General features: G+C 40.4%; 1 protein-coding gene across 7 annotated transcripts in view; it reads left to right on the forward strand.

The window, feature by feature from the left end:
* RBM6 (RNA binding motif protein 6) overlaps positions 1-23,712 on the forward strand; it is a 120,260-nt gene that overhangs the window by 54,947 nt on the left and 41,601 nt on the right. For 3 of the 7 annotated variants that reach the window (XM_047774680.1, XM_047774677.1, XM_047774687.1), the window contains one exon: positions 2,828-2,901. The exons of 3 other annotated variants lie outside the window; for them this stretch is intronic. In XM_047774680.1, the coding sequence (XP_047630636.1) occupies positions 2,828-2,901 (74 nt within the window). Of the gene's footprint in view, positions 1-2,827; positions 2,902-3,875; positions 4,065-23,712 lie in introns of those variants that run through there. One more of the 7 variants, XM_047774704.1, reaches the window with a different exon arrangement.

Here is a 23,712-nt window from a genome sequence, read left to right on the forward strand (position 1 = left end):
AGGAACTCCTCCTTTGATGTGTTTTGTAGAGGTAATCAACACACTTGAGAGTACATCTGCTTGTTCCTTAGCTGCCCCTTTCTGATTATGGACATGCATCTGAATGTTTGCAGTAGTTAGCATTGTAAACATATTGGTGATAAAAGGTGATATTTGGTGATAAAAGGCACTTTAGTTGTTTCTTCTATTCTGCAGTGTTTCCCAAGAACATTCAGACTCTTTTACAAAGTGGAGAATGTTTTATGTATGAGATGTTCCTGAGTATAGACAAGAAAATCTGCTTGAGGAGTTCTCATTGAGGTTCAGCAGTTAAAGAACCCCACTAGTATCCACGAGGACGTGGGTTCGATCCCTTGCCTGACTCAGTGGCCTAAGGATCTGATGTTGCTGTGAGCTGTGGTATAGAGAGCAGATTCCACTCGGATCTGGCATTGCTGTGGCTATGGTGTAGGCTGGCAGCTATAGCTCCCAATTCGAAATCTAGCTTGGGAACCTCCATGTGCTGCGGGGACAGCCCTTAAAAGACAAAAAAAGAAAAGAAAATCTACTTGAAAGGAATTATGTAACAAAACAAAACAATTTCCACTGTTAATAGGATATACACAATACTGTTTCACTAAAGTATTTTCATTTCTCCAAATAATTACTAATTAGAGAAGACTGATTTTTGTGGTTAAGCTTTTAAGTAGAAATTTAAAGAGTTAGTTCTTATGTGTGTTGGTCAAAGCTGTGAAATCAGGAGTTCCTGTCGTGGCGCAGTGGTTAACGAATCCGACTAGGAACCATGAGGTTGCGGGTTCGATCCCTGCCCTTGCTCAGTGGGTTAACGATCCGGCGTTGCCGTGAGCTGTGGTGTAGGTTGCAGACGCGGCTCGGATCCTGCGTTGCTGTGGCTCTGGCGTAGGCCTGTGGCTACAGTTCCGATTCAACCCCTAGCCTGGGAACCTCCATATGCCGCGGGAGCGGCCCAAGAAATGGCAACAACAACAACAACAACAACAAAGAAAAAGACAAAAAGACAAAAAAAAAAAGCTGTGAAATCAGGTAAAAAGTCTCTGTCCACCTAAGGTGTTGCTGAGATTTCTAGTAGCTTTCTTTTCATCTTCCTGGTCATTTCCTAATGTTTAAAGCAAGAATCAAATTGTACTGTTCTGACATTTCATAGTGAACTTGAACTATTTAACAAATCTAAAGTCGCAGCCTTACTGCTGTCATAGTGAAACATTTCAGGCCATTTGTTTCATGTGACAAGGAATACAACCCATTTCACCAAGTTTAGTCTTTTTGTTTGGCCATGCCTGTGGCATATTGGAAGTTCCCAGGCCTGCGGCAGGGCAATGACTAGAGCTGCTGCAGTACTAACACATTAACCCACTGTGCCACAAGGGAACTCCTGGTCAGTTTTAAAGTTATATATTTGGTTTTGTTTTTACTTTTTTTTTTTCCTTTTTCTTTTTTTTAATATATGCTTTGTTGCCTTGATTCATTGATACCAGTTTGTGGGTTTTGTGGATTTCTTGCTGTGGTGCCATGGGATCAGTGATGTCTCTGTAGTGCTGGGATGCAAGTAGAGATGAATATTCAAGCCCTGGCCTGGCAGAGTGGGCTAAGGATCCAGCGTTGTCACAACTGCAGCTCAGATATGATCCCTAGCCCAGGAACTCTGTATGCCACAGAGTGGCCAAAAAGAAAAAAATATGATGTCAGTTTACTATTGACATGTAAACTTTGTGCTCAGAATTGACCTAGGTTTTGTGTGGTTTTTCTTTCCCCGAGTTTTATTTCTCATCTGAACAAATCACATAGTTTCCTTGCTGTTCTATTTGCACAATGTTACTCCTAAAAATGAGCTTCTTTATCCTATGAGGCAGTGGAGGAAGCATGGAAGCCACTTGTGGAGCATAGCATTAACAAGTATGTTTTTGTAGTCATGTGGCGGCAGTATTGGGGCATTATAGGATAGGTTAATATTAGAGTTTATAAGCTTGTAAATCCCATGACTTCCCATCTCATGGGTCATGAGAGCTTCAAATGACATTTGCTCAGGAGAAAGGTGAAGGGTGTTTTATATTCTTAATGATATGTATAATTCTTGAACATGTATTGATTGCTAACAACTCCTGTCTCTCTCCCAGCCTATCCCAACTTTGTGCATGACCACAATTTTGGACCCAGCTATCTGTACTTATTTATGCTTTTATACCTTCTTCCTTTCATAAAGATTTTAGCTGGTTTATGACTTGAGTTGAAACAAGGAAAAAAAGACCTGAAATAGTCTATCCCCTGCCAACCAGAAGCCTCCTGTGGTATCCAAGCAGAATAGTTGCCTCAATCTATCAGCACCTCTGTCTTTGAAGGTGGTTTCTGCTTGAAAAGTGGTGACTATTCACATAGCTTTGGGATAATTGCTTCTCCTTCCTCTCTCTCGAGATAAATTTTTTTTACAGATACTTTCCTGTTCTTGGTGACTTTGTTCTTCCAGAAGATTCAGCCTGTGGTTAAAATGTTTCGGGTCCCCATTGGAACTTTCTGTGGGATTACCCAATTATGGGGCACCCTCATCAGATCATCGGTGCTAAAGAGGGCAAAGAATCTTCTTGATTAATAGAAAAGGCCATTTTGAAATGACTCTCTAAGTCTAGAAACATCCAGACTTTCCTTTAGTACTTTTTTCTGTTTGGGGTAGCAGCTTTGCCTAGTACAGGGGAGGGAGGGCCTAGTTGGGGGGCTTGCATTTAAGGGGTTCAGAAACAGGGGATTTAAGTGTGTCTTTTATGTTTCCAAGGCACTAACACCACTCCCGTCTGTATTTAAATGCTGTCCCCAGGTTACGACTATGGCTATGTCTGCGTGGAGTTTTCACTCTTGGAAGATGCCATCGGATGCATGGAGGCCAACCAGGTTGCTTTATACTTCGGTCAAATGATGCTGGAAGGATATATTTTTTATGTATGGGGAGGGAGGGTTTCAAATGATTAAACTTTGGAAAGGTGCCAGAAATCTATATTGGAGCATACCACATTCCAACCAAAAACCACTTGTGAGGAAAAACTTTAAGAGACTGGGAAGTTTTCTGTAGAAGAGTTAATGGGCATGAAGTGTATTTTAAAAACTAGTGCCCAATTGTAGTTGGACCATATTCCAAAGACAGTAGATGGAAAGAAAAATGATAGGTCTGGAGTGTTTCCCTTCAGAGTGTGACTGAGCTGGGGGGTCCAAATGCAAAGAATGATCCTTGCCTGTCTGTGATCTCAAGGAACTTCCTGGCACAGGAATTCTAAGTCAGTACTTATACCCAGACCTAGGGTAAAGCCCACTGATGGCAACTCCCATGGCACTCAGGTCCTGCCTGCATGTGCTGCTTTTGCAAGAGGGCCATTGAGGAGAGAAGAGAGTCATCGATTGTTCATGACTTTTGCACTCATCATTGTTCTTTGCAAGTTGGAGTTTCATACTCAGGTTCTTAGCTACATATAGTCAGAGTTGGTGAATCTGAATCTGTATACACTTTATGTTTGAAACACTTAGGTGCTTGCCACCTATAACTATCATCTGGGTCTTTAATTGAATCCTGTATGCTAGATTTTGGGAGGCAGATAGAATCCTTGTCATCGTGTTTCTGTGGGGGAAGCTGTTTTCTTTGTGGTGCCTTAGTTCCTCCATCTGTAAAGTGGGTGAAAGAAGCTTCGTGACATAATTTGATTTTTATGTACCCATTGCCTATATTTAACAGTGTGATTGTGATGTATTCAGAATCTTAAAAGAAGGCTCTGCCAGAGAGTAGTAGTAGTATTACTTGAGAATTCTTTCATAGTTTAATGCTCTTTCATTAGGTTGGCGGGGTGGGGGTGGGGGGCAATGTCCTTGGCATGCGGAAGTTCCCAGCCTAGGATGGAAACCATACCACAGCCGTGACCCAAGTCACAGAAGTGACAGTATCAGATCCTTAACCGCCAGGCCACCAGGGAACTCCAGCTTTGTTCCATTCAACATGGATCACTACATGGTCGTTCTCCCCTTATTGCAATGGAGATGACATGCTCTAAATCCTTTGGGAACAAGAGGTAATTAGAGGAAACTTGATGTATCCATGCCTATTTTTAGTACTGTTCATACTGCTAGATTCTTAGAACGACTGGATTAGGACCATATCCCCTTGACAGAGTTCTTGTTGACTGATTTATTTAATGTCCATCATTAAGTCACTTATTTAACAGATACTAATTATGTGTCAGAAACTACTCCCTGCAAGTATTTGGAGAGAAGAGCAAAGGTCTCAATCTGTATGTGCTTATGGTTGATTCCCTTCTAACAGGCTGTCCTGATTTGAGAATACTCATTTAATTCAAAGTATCTTGTTTTTATCAGTGAATAATCTTTAAGTCCTTTGCCACTGTTCTAAGGAATACTGTGAGTGGTGGAAGCATAAATGGGGAAGCCATGGCAGATGCCATTTCTTTTTACCATTCTCCCAACTATGTATACTCCCAGAGGGATGTTGCTTTTTATCAGAGATATTTAATCTTAAATAACAACAGTGTGTCTTAACTGCCTTTTCCCTCTATCCCAACAAAAAATCCTGTCTAAAGTACCCAGCTTCCTTGGGAGTTCCTGTCATGGCACAGTGGAAACAAATCTGACTAGGAACCATGAGGTTGCGGGTTCGATTCCTGGCCTCACTCAGTGGGTTAAGAATCCTGCACTGCTGTGAGCTGTGGTATAGGCTGCAGACATGGCTCGGGTCTGGCATTGCTGTGGCTATGGTGTAGGCCGGCAGCTACAGCTCTGATTCGACCCCTAGCCTGGGAACCTCCATATGCCATGGGTCCAGCCCTCAAAAGACAAAATGAATAAATAAACAAAGTATCCAGCTTTCCAAAGAATAGTGTCAAATAGAATTAGGACAACATTCTTTAAAAATAAGGTTTGTTTTGGAGTTCCCGTCGTGGCACAGCGGAAGAGAATCTGATTAGGAGCCATGAGCTTGCGGGATCTATCCCTGGCCTTGCTCAGTGGGTCAAGGATCTGGCATTGCCGTGAGCCATGGTGTAGGCCACAGACACAGCTTGGATCCTACATTGCTGTGGTGTAGGCTGGCAGTTGTAACTCCGTTAGACCCCTGGCCTGGGGACCTCCATATGCCGAGGGTAAGGCCCTAAAAAGCAAAAAAAAAAAAAAAAAAAAAAGTTTTGTCCTGGGTTTCTATTAGAGCCACATCTGGGAAAATGTTCATTTACACAAGTAGTGTCAAGGGGGTGTGGCCTTACAGACATCTCTTCCCCCACCCTCCCTCCCATTCTTTGAACATTCTTAGGACTCCCATAAATAACCCATGCCCAGTGAATGGGACTGCAGAATAAAACAAGAAGAAGACCAAAAGTTTTTAAGGTGTGAAATAGAATTTTTTGACAGGTAGCCATCCTCATGAGTAGGGTACAATATGGCACTCTGTGCAGGAGTACAAGTAAGAGACAGCCTCTGTGTTCTAGGACTTTATAAATGTCAGACTAAGAAAGGTGACAGAGATTAGGTGGTACTCATGGATCTCACAGAGTGTTCTCTCAGATTAACTCCAAATTTCTGTCTTATCTCATTTTCAGTATTCACTAGAGTTATTTCTTTCTTTTTTTTTTAGGCTGTACCCGGGGCATATGGAGGTTCCCAGGCTAGGGGTCGAATCAGAGCTGTAGCCATCAGCCTACGCCAGAGCCACAGCAACGCAGGATCCGAGCCACGTCTCCAACATACACCACAGCTCACAGTAGTGCGGGATCCTTAACCCACTGACCAAGGCCAGGGATTGAACCTGCAACCTCACAGTTCCTAGTCCGCTGTGCCATGACGGAAACTCCAGTATTCCTTTAATAACTTTTACCACAATTCAGATGTGAACAAATCATTTTGATGGGAAAATTTTTGAGAATGGAATATCCCAGGGGATTTTTTAACTAGGTCCTATAGTGCAGAAAAGAGGAGTATAGATTCTGCAGTCAGGTGTTACTTCCTAGTTGGGTTGTCTCCAACAAATGAAGTTTTTTTGTTTTTTTGTTTTTTTGTTTTTTTAATCCTTCTAGGGCCATGCTAGTGGCATATAGAAGTTTCCAGGCTAGGGGTCGAATCAGAGCTGTAGCTGCTGGCCTGTACCACAGCCACAGCAATGTGGGATCCGAGCCGCATCTTCGGCCCTCACCACAGCTCATGGCAACACTGGATCCTTAACCCACTGAGCTTCTGATGCCAGGGATCCAACGTGCTTCCTCATGGATGCTAGTCAGATTCGTTTCTGCTGAGGCACGGCAGGAACTACTCTCCAACAAATCTTTTAATCTCCCTTAGCTTCGGTTCCCTGTCACCAGTGCCTCTGGTGTGGATTAAATGAGATCATACATTCACCAGTGCCTGCTGTGTACCAGGCACCTTTCTGGATGCTGGAGATGCTGCAAGTAAGCAAGACAGATTGTATAATTTATGATTTAATGATAGAAGTCAGAGCATAAGCAAGTAGGCAGCTTTTTTTTGGGCCATGCCCTTGGGCCAAGGAGTGAATCCAAGCCACAGCAGTGACAATGCTGAATCCTTAACTGCTAGGCCACCAGGGAACTCCCAATAAATTTTAAATAATATTATATATGAGAGTGCTAAGTGCTATAAAGATAAGGAAGCAGGATATTGAGAGAATGCATATGAGGGAGTTTTACATAATGTGGTTAGGAAAACTTCTTAAGGAATAACATTACATTTGAATAGTAACTAGGTGAAAAATGTATACAAAAACACTTAGGATAGCATTTGCTACCTAGTAATTTGAAATTAGACAGTTTAGACAGTCATCTCTTTTTTTTTTTTTTGGCAGAGCCCTTGGTATGTGGAAGTTCCTGGGCCAGGGAGTGAACCTTCATCACAGCAGCAATCCCAGCTGCTGCAGTGACAACGCTGGATCTTTAACCCACTGTGCCACAAAGGAAATCTTCTCTTTTCATGATGAGTAATTTCCCATCAAAATTCTATGAAAAAAAATTTTTATATAGCGATATTCTTTAAGGAGATGGATGTGGATCAAGCTCCCAATAACACAGTGTTTCAAAATCTTATGGGAGACATGAGAACGTGAGAGGAGAAGTCCTTTCTCCTTGGAATAAGGTCCAAGTTTTTGTGGAGATGTCTATTCATCCATTCTTCTTCCCTCCAAGTTTTGCTTATAGACCAGATTGGTTCAGATTTCTGAGTACCATCTCCTGGGCACTTCTGCTTAGTCTTGTGTGTATGCTTCTAAGGAGGTTTCTATGAAATGTTTTGGGTTGAGTTTTTTATAACTCTTTGCTATCCTGGCTCTTGATGTGAAATGTCTTTTATTTATGTTTATCCTTGACTGATACAGGTCTAGGGGAAGGGGCTAAAGCCTTCTGCTGGCTTACTTTGTAAGATATTAAGGAATATGTTTGCCATACTGAGGCTGTTCAGGATTATAACCAAGGCCCCTCTAGCCCTTTCCTAGTGCCTTAATGGAGACATGAAACTTGTAGGATCCTCCTCAGCAGTACTGAGCATGGTTGCCAGGGGACTCATCAGGACTTTACTTAGCAAACAGCTACCTGAGGAAGTAATTTCCTACAGAAGTCTGTCAGCTCATACTTTACCATCTCTGTCTAGAATAAGTGGAAATCTAGCAAACACTGTGAGGCTCAAAGCCTTCTATTCTATCCCTTCCTGGGAAAGGCATTTCTAGCTGTGTCCTGTACCCTTGGCTTTACTTATGTCCAAGTCCCTGAGGATCTAGGGTGAATATTATCTCTTTTCTCTGTACGTGCCATTGCACTGTGACTTGCAAAGGGGCATAAGAAGCATTGTGTTAGAATATCTGTCTCTTTTAGTGATTGTCCACTTGTGAGTACTGGCTCTCTCAAACTGTTGTCGTTTGGTCTGCAGCATTTTATTTCCTCAAATTGACAGATTTGTTGCCTATTTTTTTTCAACCAAATAGTCACTAAAAGGGCTCTGGGAAAGGTACTCATTTCCCTGGTGTTTTTATTCAACTTTCTTAGCATCAGTGGTCTTCTTTAACCAAAGATGACTTGGCTGCATGACAGAATCAACCTGAATTTATAAAATACAAAGAAAAGGATGCTGTTATCACCTAATATGAAAATTCCTTCAGACTCTGGCTTTTTCTTTTGTGTAGGATGAAGGCTGTGTAATATATAAAACTTTATGACATAGTGTTTTTTGCATCAGCAGGCTTCAGAGAGTTTGGATTTTTGAGGATACCAGGATAGTCAGGGTGTTTTTGATAGTATATGAAGAAAGACAAATCTTAAATGGGATCAGTCTTTGTAATTAAAATGAGATGAATAGGAAAAGCTTATGTTTTGAGGCCATGATGGAAAAAAAGAACTAAGACCCAATTTGTTGGAGTTTTATTCACATTGTTAGCAATACTGTATAAAACACTTTAGTACTTAAATTGTGTGCTTTCCAAGTAACAAAAACAATAATCTTTATAAATTCCTGCACGGCTCTAGTATTGCCGAAAACCCTCTCCCTAATACTACTTCATTAAAGAGAATGTGACATCCTGGCCAGAGCTCAGCTGTATAACTTGTGACTTGATTCATGCCACTCTGGGGATTTCAATATCAGTACCCTCTCCTGATTGCTCTTAGTAGAGGTGTTAGTGGGAAACAGAAAAGTGCATTCTGAAGTGTGTGTGTGTAAGTCAACAACTATTGAAGATTCTTGCTCTCTAGAGAGTTAAGGTATTTAGGAGAATTTTAAATGATTTTAAGGATTGATGATTTGATTATGCAGTTTGGTTACCTGTCCAGTGACTCAGTCTTGGATGGGCACCAGGCAATATATTTTAATACTCAGATACATAGACTCTGATGTCTGCCCAGGTAGCTCAGTTGGTAAACACATGGACTTTGGAGGCAGACTGCCTGGAGTTGTGTCCCAGCTCTGTCCACCTTCTACTGTGTAACTTGGGTAAGTGGCCTAACATAACATCTCTGTGTCTCAGTGATGTCTCATATTTCTAAAGATTATATGAGTTGGAGTTCCCGTCGTGGCGCAGTGGTTAACCAATCTGACTAGGAACCATGAGGTTGCGGGTTCGGTCCCTGCCCTCGCTCAGTGGGTTAACGATCCGGCGTTGCTGTGAGCTGTGGTGTAGGTTGCAGACGCGGCTTGGATCCCACGTTGCTGTGGCTCTGGCGTAGGCGGGTGGCTACAGCTCTGATTGAACCCCTAGCCTGGGAACCTCCATATGCCGCGGGAGCGGCCCAAGAAATAGCAACAACAACAACAACAACAACAACAACAAAAAGACAAAAAAAAAAAGATTATATGAGTTGATGCATGAAAGATGATTAGAACTGGGCCTGGCACATAGTGAACATTGAGTGTATAATTGTTATTAATATAACTTTTCATCCGACTGGAACAGGAAAGTCCTAAGTTACAGCAGCTCTAATCTTGGCTTCATGGAGTATATGGTTAAAAAAGGATTTGGTGGCAGTGCCCAGAGGATTATTTTTACATCAACAATACTCATTTAGCTTTTGACTAGGACTGATTATCAGGGGACTACTTCCATGTCTCTAGGAATTTCTACTGCCTCAGTCTTCAGTCTTAAATCTTCTCAAGAGAAAGAGCAAGAGACATACCACATGTGGGCCATGGAGTACGGTTAGACCATACTGAGAATCTAGCCTTTGGTGTTAAAACCCCAAACTGATATCCAGCTCCTGGCTTTGCCATATTTTAGACTCTCTCTAGTAATTGTAAAATATATTCTAAACTGGACTCAGTATAATTTTCTTAAATTTAAAAAATAAACGTTTAGCATTTGGCAGGTTTTTAAAACTTAATTTTATTTATTTTGTTTTATTAAAGTATAGTTGATTTACAGTGTTTCTTCAATTTCTGTTGTACAGCAAAGTGACCCAGTCACACACAGTAGGGCTCCATTGCCCACACATTCCAAATATAATAGTTTGTATCCAAAAACCTCTGAACTGCCCATCCATCCCACTCCCTCCCCCTCCCCACTGGAAACCACAAGTCTGCTCCCCTTGGCTATGATCTGTTTCTGTTTTGTGCATAGGATCATCTGAGCCATATTTTGAATTGCACAAATAAGTGATATCACCTGGTATTTGTCTTTTTCTTTCTGGCTTATTTCACTTAGTATGAGAATCTCTAGTTCCATCCATGTTGTTGCAAATGGCATTAGTTTATCTTTTTTTATGGCTGAGTAATATCATTTGGCAGTTTTAAGGTGACTTTCCAGTATGTCTCCTATGATGAGCTTTATAATTATTTTTGTTATGCATATTTCATGGTCCTTTTCTGTGGATTGAAGTAATTTAGTTCTTAATTTGTTCTGAGTTGGAAATATGCCTGTATATTTTAACCTTGTGCTTTGATGCCATCATATTTCTTTCAGTTTGTATTTTAAGTTGATATAGAATGAGATTGCCCAAAGTGCTGTTACTTAGTTTTGTGGCCTTTTGGAACTTGATTACAGATAGTTGTTGGAAAAAACAAGCAGAATATGTATAATTCTAATTAAGTAGTGCAGGGGTTATACAAAGGCAGAGTTCTGTTTGTTGTCTTGGTTATAACTTTGACTTAGGACTTTGTAAGCCTCCAGTACAGTATCGAGTTAGGAGAACAGACAGGTTTAAGATTCCAGCTTCAGGAGTTCCCATCGTGGCTCACTGGTTAACAAGTCTGACGAGCATCTGTGTGGATGCAGGTTCAATCCCTCGCCTTACTCAGTGGGTTAAGGATCCGGAATTGCTGTAAGCTGTGGTGTAGGTTGCAAACGTGGCTCAGATCTTGCGTTGCTGTGGCTGTGGCATAGGCCAGCAGCTACAGCTCTGATTCGACCCCTAGCCTGGGAAACTCTATGCCATGGGTGCAGCCCTAAAAAGCCAAAAAAAAAAAAAAATTCCATTTTGGAACAATTTCAGATTTTAAAGTGGGTACCAAAATAGTAAAAAGGAAGTTCTTGCTCTGGCTCAGTGGATTAATGATCTGGCTTGTGTCTTGTGGAGGCACCAGTTCAATCCCTGGCCCAGCACAGTGACTTAAGGATCCAGCGTTGCTGTAAATCTGGCCTAGGTCGCAGCTCCATCTCGAAATCAGTCCCTGGTCCAGGAACTTCCATATGCCACAGGTGCAGCTGGGGGAAAAAAAGTGGAAAGAATACCAGTACTCTTCACTCCAACATTTCATAGTACAGTCATCAAAATCATTAAGTTAACGTAAATATAATATTATCTAATCAACGAAACTTTCAGATTTTGCCAGTTGTCCATTACTGTTGTTTTTCTAGTTTAGGATGCAATCCAAGATCACACGTTGTATTTAGTTGTCACAGTTCCTTTTATTCTCTTGACAGCTTCTCAGTCTTTGTCTTTCATGGCCCTGACACTTCAGAAAAGTACTGGCAGTTACTTTGTAAGCCATTTCTCGATTTGGGTTTGTCTGTTTCTTTGTGATTAAATTCAGGTTATGCATTTTTGGCAAGAATACCACAGGAGTTATGTGTGTCTTTCCCAGTACATCATCAGGTAGCACATGGTTTTGTTCTATTACTAGCGATATTAACTTAGACCCCTTGGTTAAAGTGGTCTTTTTTAGGTTTCACCACTGTAAAGTTACTATTTTAGGTATAATTAACTTAGTAATTATAAGTGTTTTGTGGGGACATGCTTTGAGCTTATATAAATCCTATTTCTCAGGATTCCATTTTTTCTTTTGGTCTTTTTAGGGCTGCACCCATAGCATATGCAAATTCCCAGGCTAGGGGTCAAATTGGAGCTGTAGCTGCCAGCCTGCACCAGATCTGAGCCATGTCCATGACCTACACCGTAGCTCACAGCCATGTAGGATTCTTAACCCACTGAGTGAGGCCAGGGATCAAACCCGTGTCCTAGTGGATACTAGTTAGGTTGGTTACCACTGAGCCATGACAGGGAACTCCTCAGCATACCTTTTTCACTTAATAATTTTAGCATCCATTGATAGCTTTTGCATGTAAGTTGTTACTGTGGGATTTGTCTAATAATTTTCTATTTCCATCATTCCTTACACATTTGTTAGGGTTCTTCTATAAGGATGATCCATCCCATATCTCCCTTATTTTATTTAGCGAATAGAACTAAAAAATATGGTGTATACACATATATGCCCTTTTTTATCTGTCTGTGTAAATATATTAAAAACCATGATTTCAAGGAGTTCCTTCTGTGGTGCAGTGGGTTAAGAATCCAGCTACAGCGGCTTGGATTGCTGTGGAAGTGAGGGTTCAATCCCTATCGAGGTGTAGTGGGTTAAAGGATCCAGCATTGCCACAGCTGTGGTTTAGGTCGTACTTATGGCTCAGATCAGTCCCTGGCCTGGGAACTTCCATATGCCATGGGTATGGCCATAAAATTAAAAAACAACAACATACACAGAAACATGATTTTCATGATGTTATGACTCTTGTTCCAAAGTAGTATCACAGAGTTGATTCTAGCTCTACCTCATTCCTTATTTGTAATTCCTTTTGCTAACAGTGAAAATCCTGGCTCTCACTATCCACAGTGTATTTATTTACTTTTGCTCAATCCTAGAGTATACGTAAAGTAGTTTCAAAATTGTTAATTCATGCTTCTTTGAAAAACTAGAATATAATATTTGAGTATAGCTCTTTTGTCTTCATCTTGAGAGTACATAACCAAAATACTGTTTTCCCAAATGAGGTTAGTTCTTTATATCACCCACTCTTCTGTGTGGCTGTTATTCATTTTATTGTAGAAAAAGTGAAAAATACAGGTTAAAAGAGTTACATCTCCAATAATCTCTGTACTGCTTTTTTTTTTTTTTTTTTGGTTAATGGACTTTTTCTTTTTTCCTTTTAAATAGAGTGTGTTATTTATTTATTTGGTCTTTTTGCCATTTCTTGGGCCGCTCCCGCGGCATATGGAGGTTCCCAGGCTAGGGGTCGAATCGGAGCTGTAGCTGCCAGCCTACGCCAGAGCCACAGCAACGCAGGATCCTGAGCCGCGTCTGTGACCTACACCACAGCTCACGGCAACGCCAGATGGTTAACCCACTGAGCAAGGGCAGGGGTCGAACCTGCAACCTCATGGTTCCTAGTCAGATTTGTTAACCACTGAGCCACGACGGGAACTCCTATTTTATTGATTGATTGATTGATTTAGGTTGGACCTGCAGCATGTGGAAGTTCCAGGGTCAGACATCAAATTCACACCACAGCAGTGGCCTGGGCTGCTGCAGTGACAATGCCAGATTCTTAACCTCCTGTGCCCCAAGAGAACTCCTAGAATGTGCTCTACTTTCCTCCTTGCCAACCCCTAGCAACCATTGATCTTTTTACTGGCTCCATAGTTTTTTACATAATGTCAGGTAGTTGGAATTACATAGTATGTAGTTTTTTCCAGACTGGCTTCTGTCACATAATAATATGTACTTGCTAGTAACTGATTTCTTTCAGTTAGTAATTAGATTTAATGTTTCTCCATGTCTTTTTGTGGTTTGATAGCTTTTTTTTTTTTTTAAGGCTCTGAATACTTCATTGTCTGAATATTTGTTTGTTTAGACTTTACCTACTGAAGGGCAATTTAATTGCTTCTAAGTTTTGGCAACTATCATTAAAGTGACTGTAAATAAAATAGATCCAGGAGTTCCATTGTGGTGCGGCAGAAACAATCCAACTGGTAACCATGAGGTTCAATCCCTGGCCCTGCTCAGTTGGTTAAAGATCCAGCATTGTCATGAGCTGTGGTGTAGGTCGCAGACATGGCTTGAATCTGGCATTGTTGTGGCTGTGGCGTAGGCCCATGGCTACAGTTCCTATTCGACCCCTATTCTAGAAACCTCCATATGCCTCGGGTGTGGCCCTAAAAAGCAAAAAAAAAAAAAAAATCTATGTGCAGGTTTTTGTGTGGGTATAAGTTTTCAACTTATTTGGGTAATACTAAGGAGCACAATTCCTATGTCTCATGGTAAGAATATGTTCTGTTTTATAAGAAACTGCCAAATTGTCTTCCAAAGTAGCTGTAGTATTTTGCTTTCCCATCAAAATTAAATGAGAATCCCTGTTGTGCCACATCCTCACCAGCATTTGGTGTTGTCATTGTTGGAGATTTTGGCCATCCTAATAATGGTATCTTAATTTAATTTGCACTTCCGGAATGACATAGGATGTAAGCATCTTTTCATATGTTTATTTGTCAGCTATAGGGTTCTTCTTCACCCCCACTCCACCTCCGTTGTTATTTATCAAGTAGAGAAGGATTATTGATTTTTATAAATGCTTCTTTTGCAACTATTGATATAACCATGTAATTTTTTTTTAGCTTGTTGATGTAATGAATTATATTAATTGATTTTCAAAAGTTGAACCCACCTTGTATTGCATACCTGGAGTAAATGCCAGTTGGTCATGCCATATAATCCTTTTACTACATTGTTGGACTTGATTAACTAATATTTGAGGATTTTTTATATTTATATTCATAGGAGATATTGGTCTGTAGTTATTTTCTTGTACTGTCTTTGCCTAGGATGATATCTGCCTCACATAATGAGTTAGGAAATGTTTCCTCTATGTCTGTCTTCTGGAAGAGATTGTAAAAAATTATTGTCATTTCTTCTTTAAGTGGTTGGTGGGCTTCGTCATTGAAGCCTGGTGCTTCAGTTTGGGAAGACTAATATTGATCCATTCTCTTTTATGAGTTTATCTAGATTGTTTTTTTCTTGTGTGAATTTTGGCAGATTGTGTTTTTCTAAGAATTGATCATTTTCATCTAGGTGATCAAATTTGTGGGCATGGAATTGTTCCTGGTATTCTTTTGTTATCCTTTTAATGTCCGTGAAATTAGTAGAAATAGCCCTTATTTCATTTTTGATATTGGTCATTTATATTTTCTTTTTTTAGTTAGCCTGGTTAGATGTTTATCGATTTTATTGATACTATTGATATTTCTCTATGAATTTCCACTTTTTCATATTAGTTTTTAGCATTTCTTTGGATTTTTTTTTTTTTTTTTTTTTTGCCACCCCTGTGGCATGCAGAAATTCCTAGGTCAAGGATCGAAATCATGCCACTGCAGTGACCTGAGCCACAGACCAGATCTTTAACTGCTAGGGCACCAGGGAACTCCCTCTATGGATTTACCTTGCTCTTCTTTTTCTAGTTTTTTCTGAGGTGGAAGTTTAAATTACTGATTTTAGATTATTTTTTCTATTTTGTGCATTCAGTTGCTATTAATTTCCCTCTAAGCACTGCTTTTCCTGTATCTCACAAATTTAAGCAAGTTGTATTTCCAGCTTCATTTTTTTTTTCAAATTAAAAATTTTTCTCATGAGATATTTCTTCTTTGACCCATGTGTTATTTAGAAATGCATTAATCTCCAAGTATTGGGGAATTTTACAGCTGTCTTTCTGTTATTGATTTCTAGTTTTATTCTCTTATAGTAGTGTTAAGGTATGTCTTTGGCCCAGAATATTGTCTGTATTAGTGTATGTTCCATCTGAGCTTGAAGAGAATGTGTATTCTTCTGTTTTTGGATGAAATAGTCTATAAACATTGATTAGATTCTTTCTTTTGGTATGTGTGCTTCCAGATTTTTCCATACACATATCATCTATAACTTTTGTATTTACAAAATAGGATAATCTTATACATGTGAGTTTATAACCTTTTCACTTCAAGTATTGTGGACATATTTCTTTGTCATTAAATACATTTTTATCATATCACTTCTCATGGCTCTGTAATGCTCCATGGTATATATTACCATGATTTAACTACTTCTTTGTTTGATATTTTGAGATTATTTCTTCATGCAGCATATAGAAGTTCCCAGGCTAGGGTTTGAATTGGAGCTGCAGCTGCAGCTGCTGGGCTCTGCCACAGCCACAGCCACACAGGGTCCAAGCCTCCTCCGTGACCTATACCACAGCTTACAGCAATGCCGGATCCTTAACCCACTGAATGAAGCCAGGAATCGGACCTGCTTCCTCATGGATACTAGTCGGGTTCATTACCCCTGAGCCACAATGGGAACTCCTGAGATTATTTCTTTATTTTATTAAGTAATGCAGTGTGGAGTTTCCTGGTGGCTCTGCAGGTTTAAGATACAGCATTGTCACTGCTGTGGTTCAGTTTCGATCCCCTGGCCTGGGAACTTTTGTATGCAACAGGTATAGCCCCCCCCCAAAAAAAGTAAAAGAATGTTCTGATGCGTATCCTTGTAGCTAAATAGTCACATATCCTTAGTTAGTTCTTTAAATTAATTCCTCCAGGTAGACTTGCCAGATTAGATAGAGATAATCATATTTTATGACATAATAAATGTAGTCAAATTACCATCCAGAAATTTCCCAATTTATTCTTTTACCAGTGGTGTGTGAGAGTACTTGTCTTTCTTGCATCCCAACAGCATGCAGAAGTGCTAAGAGTTAATAACAAAATATTTATACTGGGTAGTGGTACATGGATATTTATTATTTTATTCTCTAATTATCTTTGTGTTTGAAATACTTAATAGTTTTTTTAGGAGTTCCCATTGTGGCTCAGTGGTAATGAACTCAATAGGATCCATGAGGACATGAGTTTGATCCCTGGCCTCATTCAGTGGGTTAAGGATCTGGCATTGCCATAAGCTGTGGTGTAGGTCGCAGACTCAACTCTGATCTGGTGTTGCTGTGGCTGTGGCACAGTCTGGCAGCTACAGCTCCAATTCGACCCCTAGCCTGGGAATTTTCATTTGCCGCAGGTGCAGCCCTAAAAAAAAGCAAAAAATAAAAGGTTTTTTTAAATGTTGGGAATTCTCAGTGTGTAAGGATCCAGATTTGCTACAGCTGTAGCATAGGTTGTGTCATAGCTCTAGCTTGGATTCAGTCCCTGGCCCGGGAACTTCTGTGTGCTGTGGGTGCAACCGAAAAAGAAAAAAAAGGTTGCCAGTGTAGCAAAGAAGGGAATGATTCAATTTTATATCTTAGGTTATTAGTGAAATAGAATGTTTTTAAATTTTATTACTAGTTATTTGCATTTCTTGTGTAAATCATTGATTCTTGATATATATATTCAGCAAAAAGTGACAAAACAGGATATCTTAGATACTCTTCTCCAATCTTAAGGTAGATACATATAGGATATCTCTTAGACTTTTTGAAATGTTGGAAATAAGTATATTACATGAATATGACTTGGAGTTTCCCAAATGATTATCCCTCAAAAAAAGAGAATACTTTTTTTTTTTCCCAAGGAGAAATTTAACATAATTTTAGGGTTATTCTGGGGTTATAATCTCACAAATAAAATGTTAAATAACATTTTTATATAAAACAAGTATTCAAATTCACTTACAAGGCCAATGAAAGAATTGACTATTTTAGTTTCATGCCAGAAAGTATTTGTGGCATTGGATAAACCTTCCCACCCACAGTGACATTTTTCACAGATAGAAAATGTGGCACTTTTTTTCTCCCTGCACCTGTTGCATGCTGAAGTTCCCAAGCTAGGGATCAAACCCCCACCACAGCAGCGACCTGAGCCACAGCAGTGACAATGCTGGATCCTTAACCCACTGTGCCACAGCAGGAACTCCAAGGAAATCCAAGATGTAGCATATCTTAAGGAACTTTGATGCAATTAAAATTATGTACTCTAGGAGTTCCCTCGTGGGTCAGCAGGCTCAGGATCCAGGATTGTCACTGCTGTGGCACGGGTTCTATCCCTGGCCTGGGAACTCCCACATGCCATGGGTGCGGCCGCCCCCAAAAAGTGATAGGCTCTAGAAAATTGCTAGATGATCTAAAATAGCTCTATTGGTGATAAAAATATAGCATGTTAAAGAGCTTGAATAAAAAACAGAAGTGTACAAATGGAAAGGGTAATGTCTCAGAATCATTATTCTCTTTTAAAATTTTTAAAAATTTTTTATTTAAATACAGTTGATTTCCAATGCTGTGCCAATTTATGCTGTACAGCAAAGTGACTCAGTCGTACATGTAATTACATTCTTTTTTTTTCTTTTTGTCTTTTCTAGGGCCACACTGGCAGCATATGGAGGTTCCCAGGCTAGGGGTCGAATTGGAGCTGTAACCACCAGCCTACGCCAGAGCCACAGCAACACGGGGTCTGAGCCGCATCGCGACCTACACCACAGCTCACGGCAATGCTGGATCCTTAACCCACTGAGTGAGGCCAGGGATCGAACCTGCAACCTCATGGTTCCTAGTCAGATTCGTTAACCACTGAGCCAGGACAGGAACTCCCAACATTCCTTTTTTAAATATTATTTTCCATCATGGTATGGCCCAGGTAATTGGATATAGTTCCCTGTGCTATACAGTAGAACCTTATTGTCTGTCCATTCCTGTGTGTGTGTGTTTAGGTCCCCATCCAAGGCATATGGAAGTTCCCACTCTAAGGGTTGAATCAGAGTTGTAGCTGCTGACCTGCACCACAGCCACAGCAACTTGGCATCTGAGCCAAGTCTGTGACCTACACTGCAGCTCACGGCAACGCCAGATCCCTAACTCACTGAGCAAGGCCAGGGGTCAAACTTGCATCCTTATGGGTATTAGTCAAGTTCATTACCACTGAGCCACAACAGGAACTCCTATCTATCCATTCTAAATGTAATAGTTTGCATCTATTAACTATTCTCTCTCTGTCTTTTTCTTTGAAGTATTACATACTTACATAGAAGAGCACAGATCATAAGAGTGCACAGATCATTCAGTGAATTATTACACATTGAATATACCTGTTATCTTAGTTTGGGTGCTATAACAAAATATTACAGACTGGGCATTGTTTGTCACAGTTCTGGAGACTGGAAAGTCCAAGATCAAGGTGCCAGCCACTTTGTTTCCCTGTGGCGCTCCTCTTCCTGATTTGCAGATGGCTGCCTTCTTGTTGTATCCTCACATAGTAGGAAGAAAGATTATCTCTCTCTTGTCTCTTAGGGTTCTGATGTCATCCATGAAGGCTCTACACTCATGAGCTAATTATCTCCCAAAGGTCCTACCTCCAAATACCATCACACTGGGTGTTGGGGCTTCAACATATAAATTGGGGATAGAGGGGCCAATACAAACATTCTGTCCATAGTAGCACAGACCAGGTTAATAAATAGAATGCTGCTCCATATGCAGAAGCCCCTTCTGCCTCTCCTGGTCATTCACTTTTCTACCCTTCCCAGGTGTAGTCACTGTCCTAAGTTCATGGTATATGGAGGTTCCCAGACTAGGGGTCCAATTAGAGCTATGGCTGCCAGCCTACACCACAGCTCATAGCAATGCCAGATCCTTACCCACTGAGCAAGGCCAGGGATTGAACCCACAACCTCATGGATCCTAGTGGGATTTATTTCAGTTGCGCCACAGCAGAACTCCTAATGCTGTAGTCCTTTGACTTGCTTTTCATCCTTATGTGTTTGGAGTTAAACAGGAAGTATTCTTCTACCTGACTTTTATACTTAATATCTATTTTTTTCTTCTTCTTCCTTTTTTTCTGGCTGTGCCTGCAGCATACAGAAGTTCCTGCACCAGGGATTAAATATGCGCCACAGTAGAGACTGAGCCCCAGCAGTGACAATGCAAGTCTGTAACCCATTGCAGCACCAGGGAGCTCCCTTAATGTTGTTTTGAAAATTCATTTTGTGTATAAGTAGTATATGTTCATTTTCATTGTTGTACAGTCTTCCACTGTAAGAATATATCACAATTTAATCATTGGTTCCACTGTTTAAGAACATACCAGGTTGCTTTTTTTTTTTTTTTTTTTTCATTTGGGGCTGTTTCAAAGTTGTTATTTGTCGGTAAATAAGTATACTCATTTCTGTTAATGTATACCCATGGGTAGACTTGGACTTTTGTGTGTATCCTCAGTCTTTCACCTAGTAGTTTAAACATCATTGACTGATGCCTAGATACAATCATTCCGTAGATAATGATCCCCTTGCTATGTTTACATACCTGTCCGTGAATAGGTATTGCGGATAGAGTCATAATTCAGACGACAATATATTATAATTTAAATATATAAAACGAACTAATAAAGTAGACATTTGGCTATTTCATATCCCTAAAAGTTTATTCATTCAAGGTTGGTCAAATTGCTTTTTATCTATCTCTTTGTTGGGAAAATGGATGTTCCCTTCTAGTTCTCTAATTTTCAGTTTTATATGGTCATTGGGCAAGAATTGGGGTGTTCTAGGAAAAATGAGTATGGCAGTGGTGTGCAGACTTAAAGGAGAAAAGGCTAGAAGCAGAGTACTCACTGTGAGTCTATGGGGGAGGAGGTAGGTTAAGTGGGCCAGGGTGTGGCAAAGAGAGTAATGACATCACTGAATGTCTTTGTTCTGGCAATAGTCTTGAAGCCTGAAAGCTTTTAAAATTTTGTTTTGTTTGTTTTAATTGAGATATGGTCTACATACCTTAAAATTCACTCTTTGAAAAGAAAACAGTTTAGTGGGTTTTAGCGTATTCACAGAGTTGTGCAAGTTGAACACTAATTCCTGAACATTTTCATCATCCCCAAAAGAGACCCAGACCCATTAGCATTTGCTCTCCATTTCCCTCCACTTTTCCCCACCCCACACTTTGAATGTCCACTAATCTACTTTCTGTCTCTATAGATTTGCCTATTTGAGACATCTCATACATATAAATGGGATTATACACCCTTTTTTTTTTTTTTTTTTGTCTTTTGAGGACTGTACCCATGGCATATGGAGATTCCCAGGCATATGGAGGTCTAATCGGAGCTGTAGCTGCTGGCCTACGCCAGAGCCATAGCAACGCCAGATCCAAGCCATGTCTGTGACCTACACCACAACTCACAGCAATGCCAGATCTTTAACCCACTGATCGAGGCCAGGGATCGAACCCACAACCTCATGGTTCCTAGTCGGATTCATTTCCGCTGAGCCACGACAGGAACTCCACACCTTTTTTTTTAATGGCTGCATCCATGGCATATGGAAGTTCATAGGCCACGGATTGAATCTGAGCCACAGCTACAACCTAAACTGCCACTGCAGCAACACTGGATCCTTTTAACCCACAGCACTGGACTGGGGATTGAACCCTTGCCTCCACAGCAACCCAAGCCACTGCAGTTTGATTCTTAACCCACTGCCCTACAGCAGGAACTTCAGGGTCATACACTTTTTAATGACTGGCTTCTTTCACTTAGCATAGTGTTTTCAAAGGTCATTCATTCTGCAGTATGAATTGGTACTTCATCTCTTTTCTGAATATTCCTTGTATGGATGTAATACATTTTCTTTAGCTGTTAATTAGTTGATGGACATTTGGGTTGTTTCCACTTTTGCCTATTATGAACAACACTACTATGAATATTCATGTACAAATTTTTGTGTAGACATGCTTTTTCAATTCTCTTGGTTATATGTCAAGAGTGGAAATGCTAAAGCTTTCAGGTTTATTTTTTTTTCCCAGGAGCTTTCTCCAAACGGATAGCCTATTAGGCCCTATGTAGGAGTGATGCGGCATTGAATACATGGAATCCTGGAGTTCTGTTGTGGTGCAGCAGGTCAAGGGTCCTGCATTGTCATTGTCTCAGCTCAGGTCATTGTCGTGGCTCAGGTTTGATTACTACCCTAGGAACTTGCACATCCCTCACGTTCAGCCAAATGAATAAATAAATTAATTAACCATGTACTACCCATTTAAAAACAAAACCAAAAAACATGGAATATTCACAGTTCCGATGGCCAGGTTTCAGTTCTTTTTTGATCCCTTGGGTATTCATGCTGCCATTTTGAATTCTCCTTGGACTGTGGGGTTTTTTTTGTTTGTTTGTTTGTTTGTTTGTTTGTTTTTACCAGATGTCTCAGGGCACTTGCTGCCCTGGACATGGCTAAGTTCTTGTTATTTGGGTTTGAGCATATCCCGGATTTGCAGTTGATAGTCAAATAGTTAATTTTCTTCTTTCCATTCCTTATAGGTTCTCCTACCCAGAGTCAAATGTTAAATGGCACATTTGTAGTTTCTGCCTATGCATCTGATAATGCTCAGGTTGTCTAATTCCTGAAGTATTTTAGTTTAAAGATGTAAAGGGTTTTTTGAAGTTCCCATTATATGGCTCAGCAGAAACAAACCCGGCTAGTATCTGTGGATGCAGGTTTGATCCCTGGCCTCGCTCAGTGGGTTAAGGATCCAGTGTTGCCATGAGCTATGGTGTAGGTTGCAGACGTGGCTCAGATCCCAAGTTGCTGTGGCTCTGATATAGGCTGTCAGCTGCAGCTCTGATTTGACCCCTACCCTGGGAACCTCCGTATGCTGCAGGTGCAGCCTAAAAAGCAAAAAATAGTAGTAGTGATAATAATAATAATAATAATATCAACAGAAAATGAGAAATGAGGAGATAATGCCTTCCCACTAGGGGCTGTGAGCAGGTATGTAGAGAAAAAGTCAGATCTGAAAGAAGACTCTGTAAGGTGTGGTAACACTACACTGACGAAGTATCAAGAAAGAGGGCAGATTCAAAGGCCCAGACTTTCTTCTAACTCAGAGGTTAGAAGAATGGTGATACCTTGGACAGAAATAAAACATCTGGAAAAGGAAGGCTTTTGGTAGGGAGGGATGAAGATGATTGTTAAGTGTGAGGTGACAGCAGGACCTTTAGGTGACTTTTAGAGAGATAGGACTGGAGCTTGGCAGAACAAACATGAGGGGTTTTTTGTTGCCAGTTTTTTTATCTTTTGTTTCATTACTTAACTAGTTTATAGCTTTCTTTTTATTTCATAGTCTTTTTGGCAAAATACTTACCTCTGCCTATCACCAATAATTTCCAAAACCACCTTTATCAGTTATGATTAGATTGATTAGATTTGGCTGTGACAAAACACTAGCTTAAAATGAGGTGATTTTTTTCTCTTTAACATAAATTGGGTCTAAGCCATCCAGGTGTTCTTATGGTGGTATATCATCAGGGAACCAGGCTCATTCCATTGTGTAACCCTGTCATCCTCACATGTGACCTCTCCCTTTGTTGTCCAAGATGACTGCTTGAGTATCAGCTATCACTTTGACTTGCTGACCAATGGGAAAGAAAAGAGTGAAAATGGACATTGCCCTCCCTTTAAGAATAATTCCTGAACTTTGCAAGTACTATTTATGCTTATGACCAGGATATTAGAATTTAGTTATGGCCTCTCCTAACTACAGGAAGGGCAGGGGAACTTCTTTAATTCTAGATAGCCGTATACCCAGTTCAGAATCATGGGTTTGCTTCCAAGGAAAAGGAAGCAATAGGCATTGAGAAACTGCTAGGAGTCTCTTAGTTTTCCCGACTAAGAACCAGATTCCAGTTCTTTCAAGTTGTATAGAACTTGTTTTGGGGTGTTTTTTGTTTGTTTGTTTTCTGGGTTTGGTTTGTGTGTGTGTTTATGGCTGCACCTGCAACATATGGATGTTCCCAAGGCAGGGGTTGAATCAGAGCTATAGCCACTGGCCTATGCCACAGCCACAGCAATGCCAGATCCAAGCCGCATCTGCAGCCTACACCACAGCTCATGGCAACACTGGATCCTTAGCCCACTGAGCAAGGCCAGGGATCGCTAGTCAGATTCATTTCTGCTGAGCCACCATGGGAACTGCAGAACTTGTTTCTTCAAACTTTAGTTAGTCTTATAATAATAATAATTATATTA

This window comes from Phacochoerus africanus, chromosome 1 (genome assembly GCF_016906955.1).
Source record: "Phacochoerus africanus isolate WHEZ1 chromosome 1, ROS_Pafr_v1, whole genome shotgun sequence".
NCBI classification, from domain to species: domain Eukaryota; kingdom Metazoa; phylum Chordata; class Mammalia; order Artiodactyla; family Suidae; genus Phacochoerus; species Phacochoerus africanus.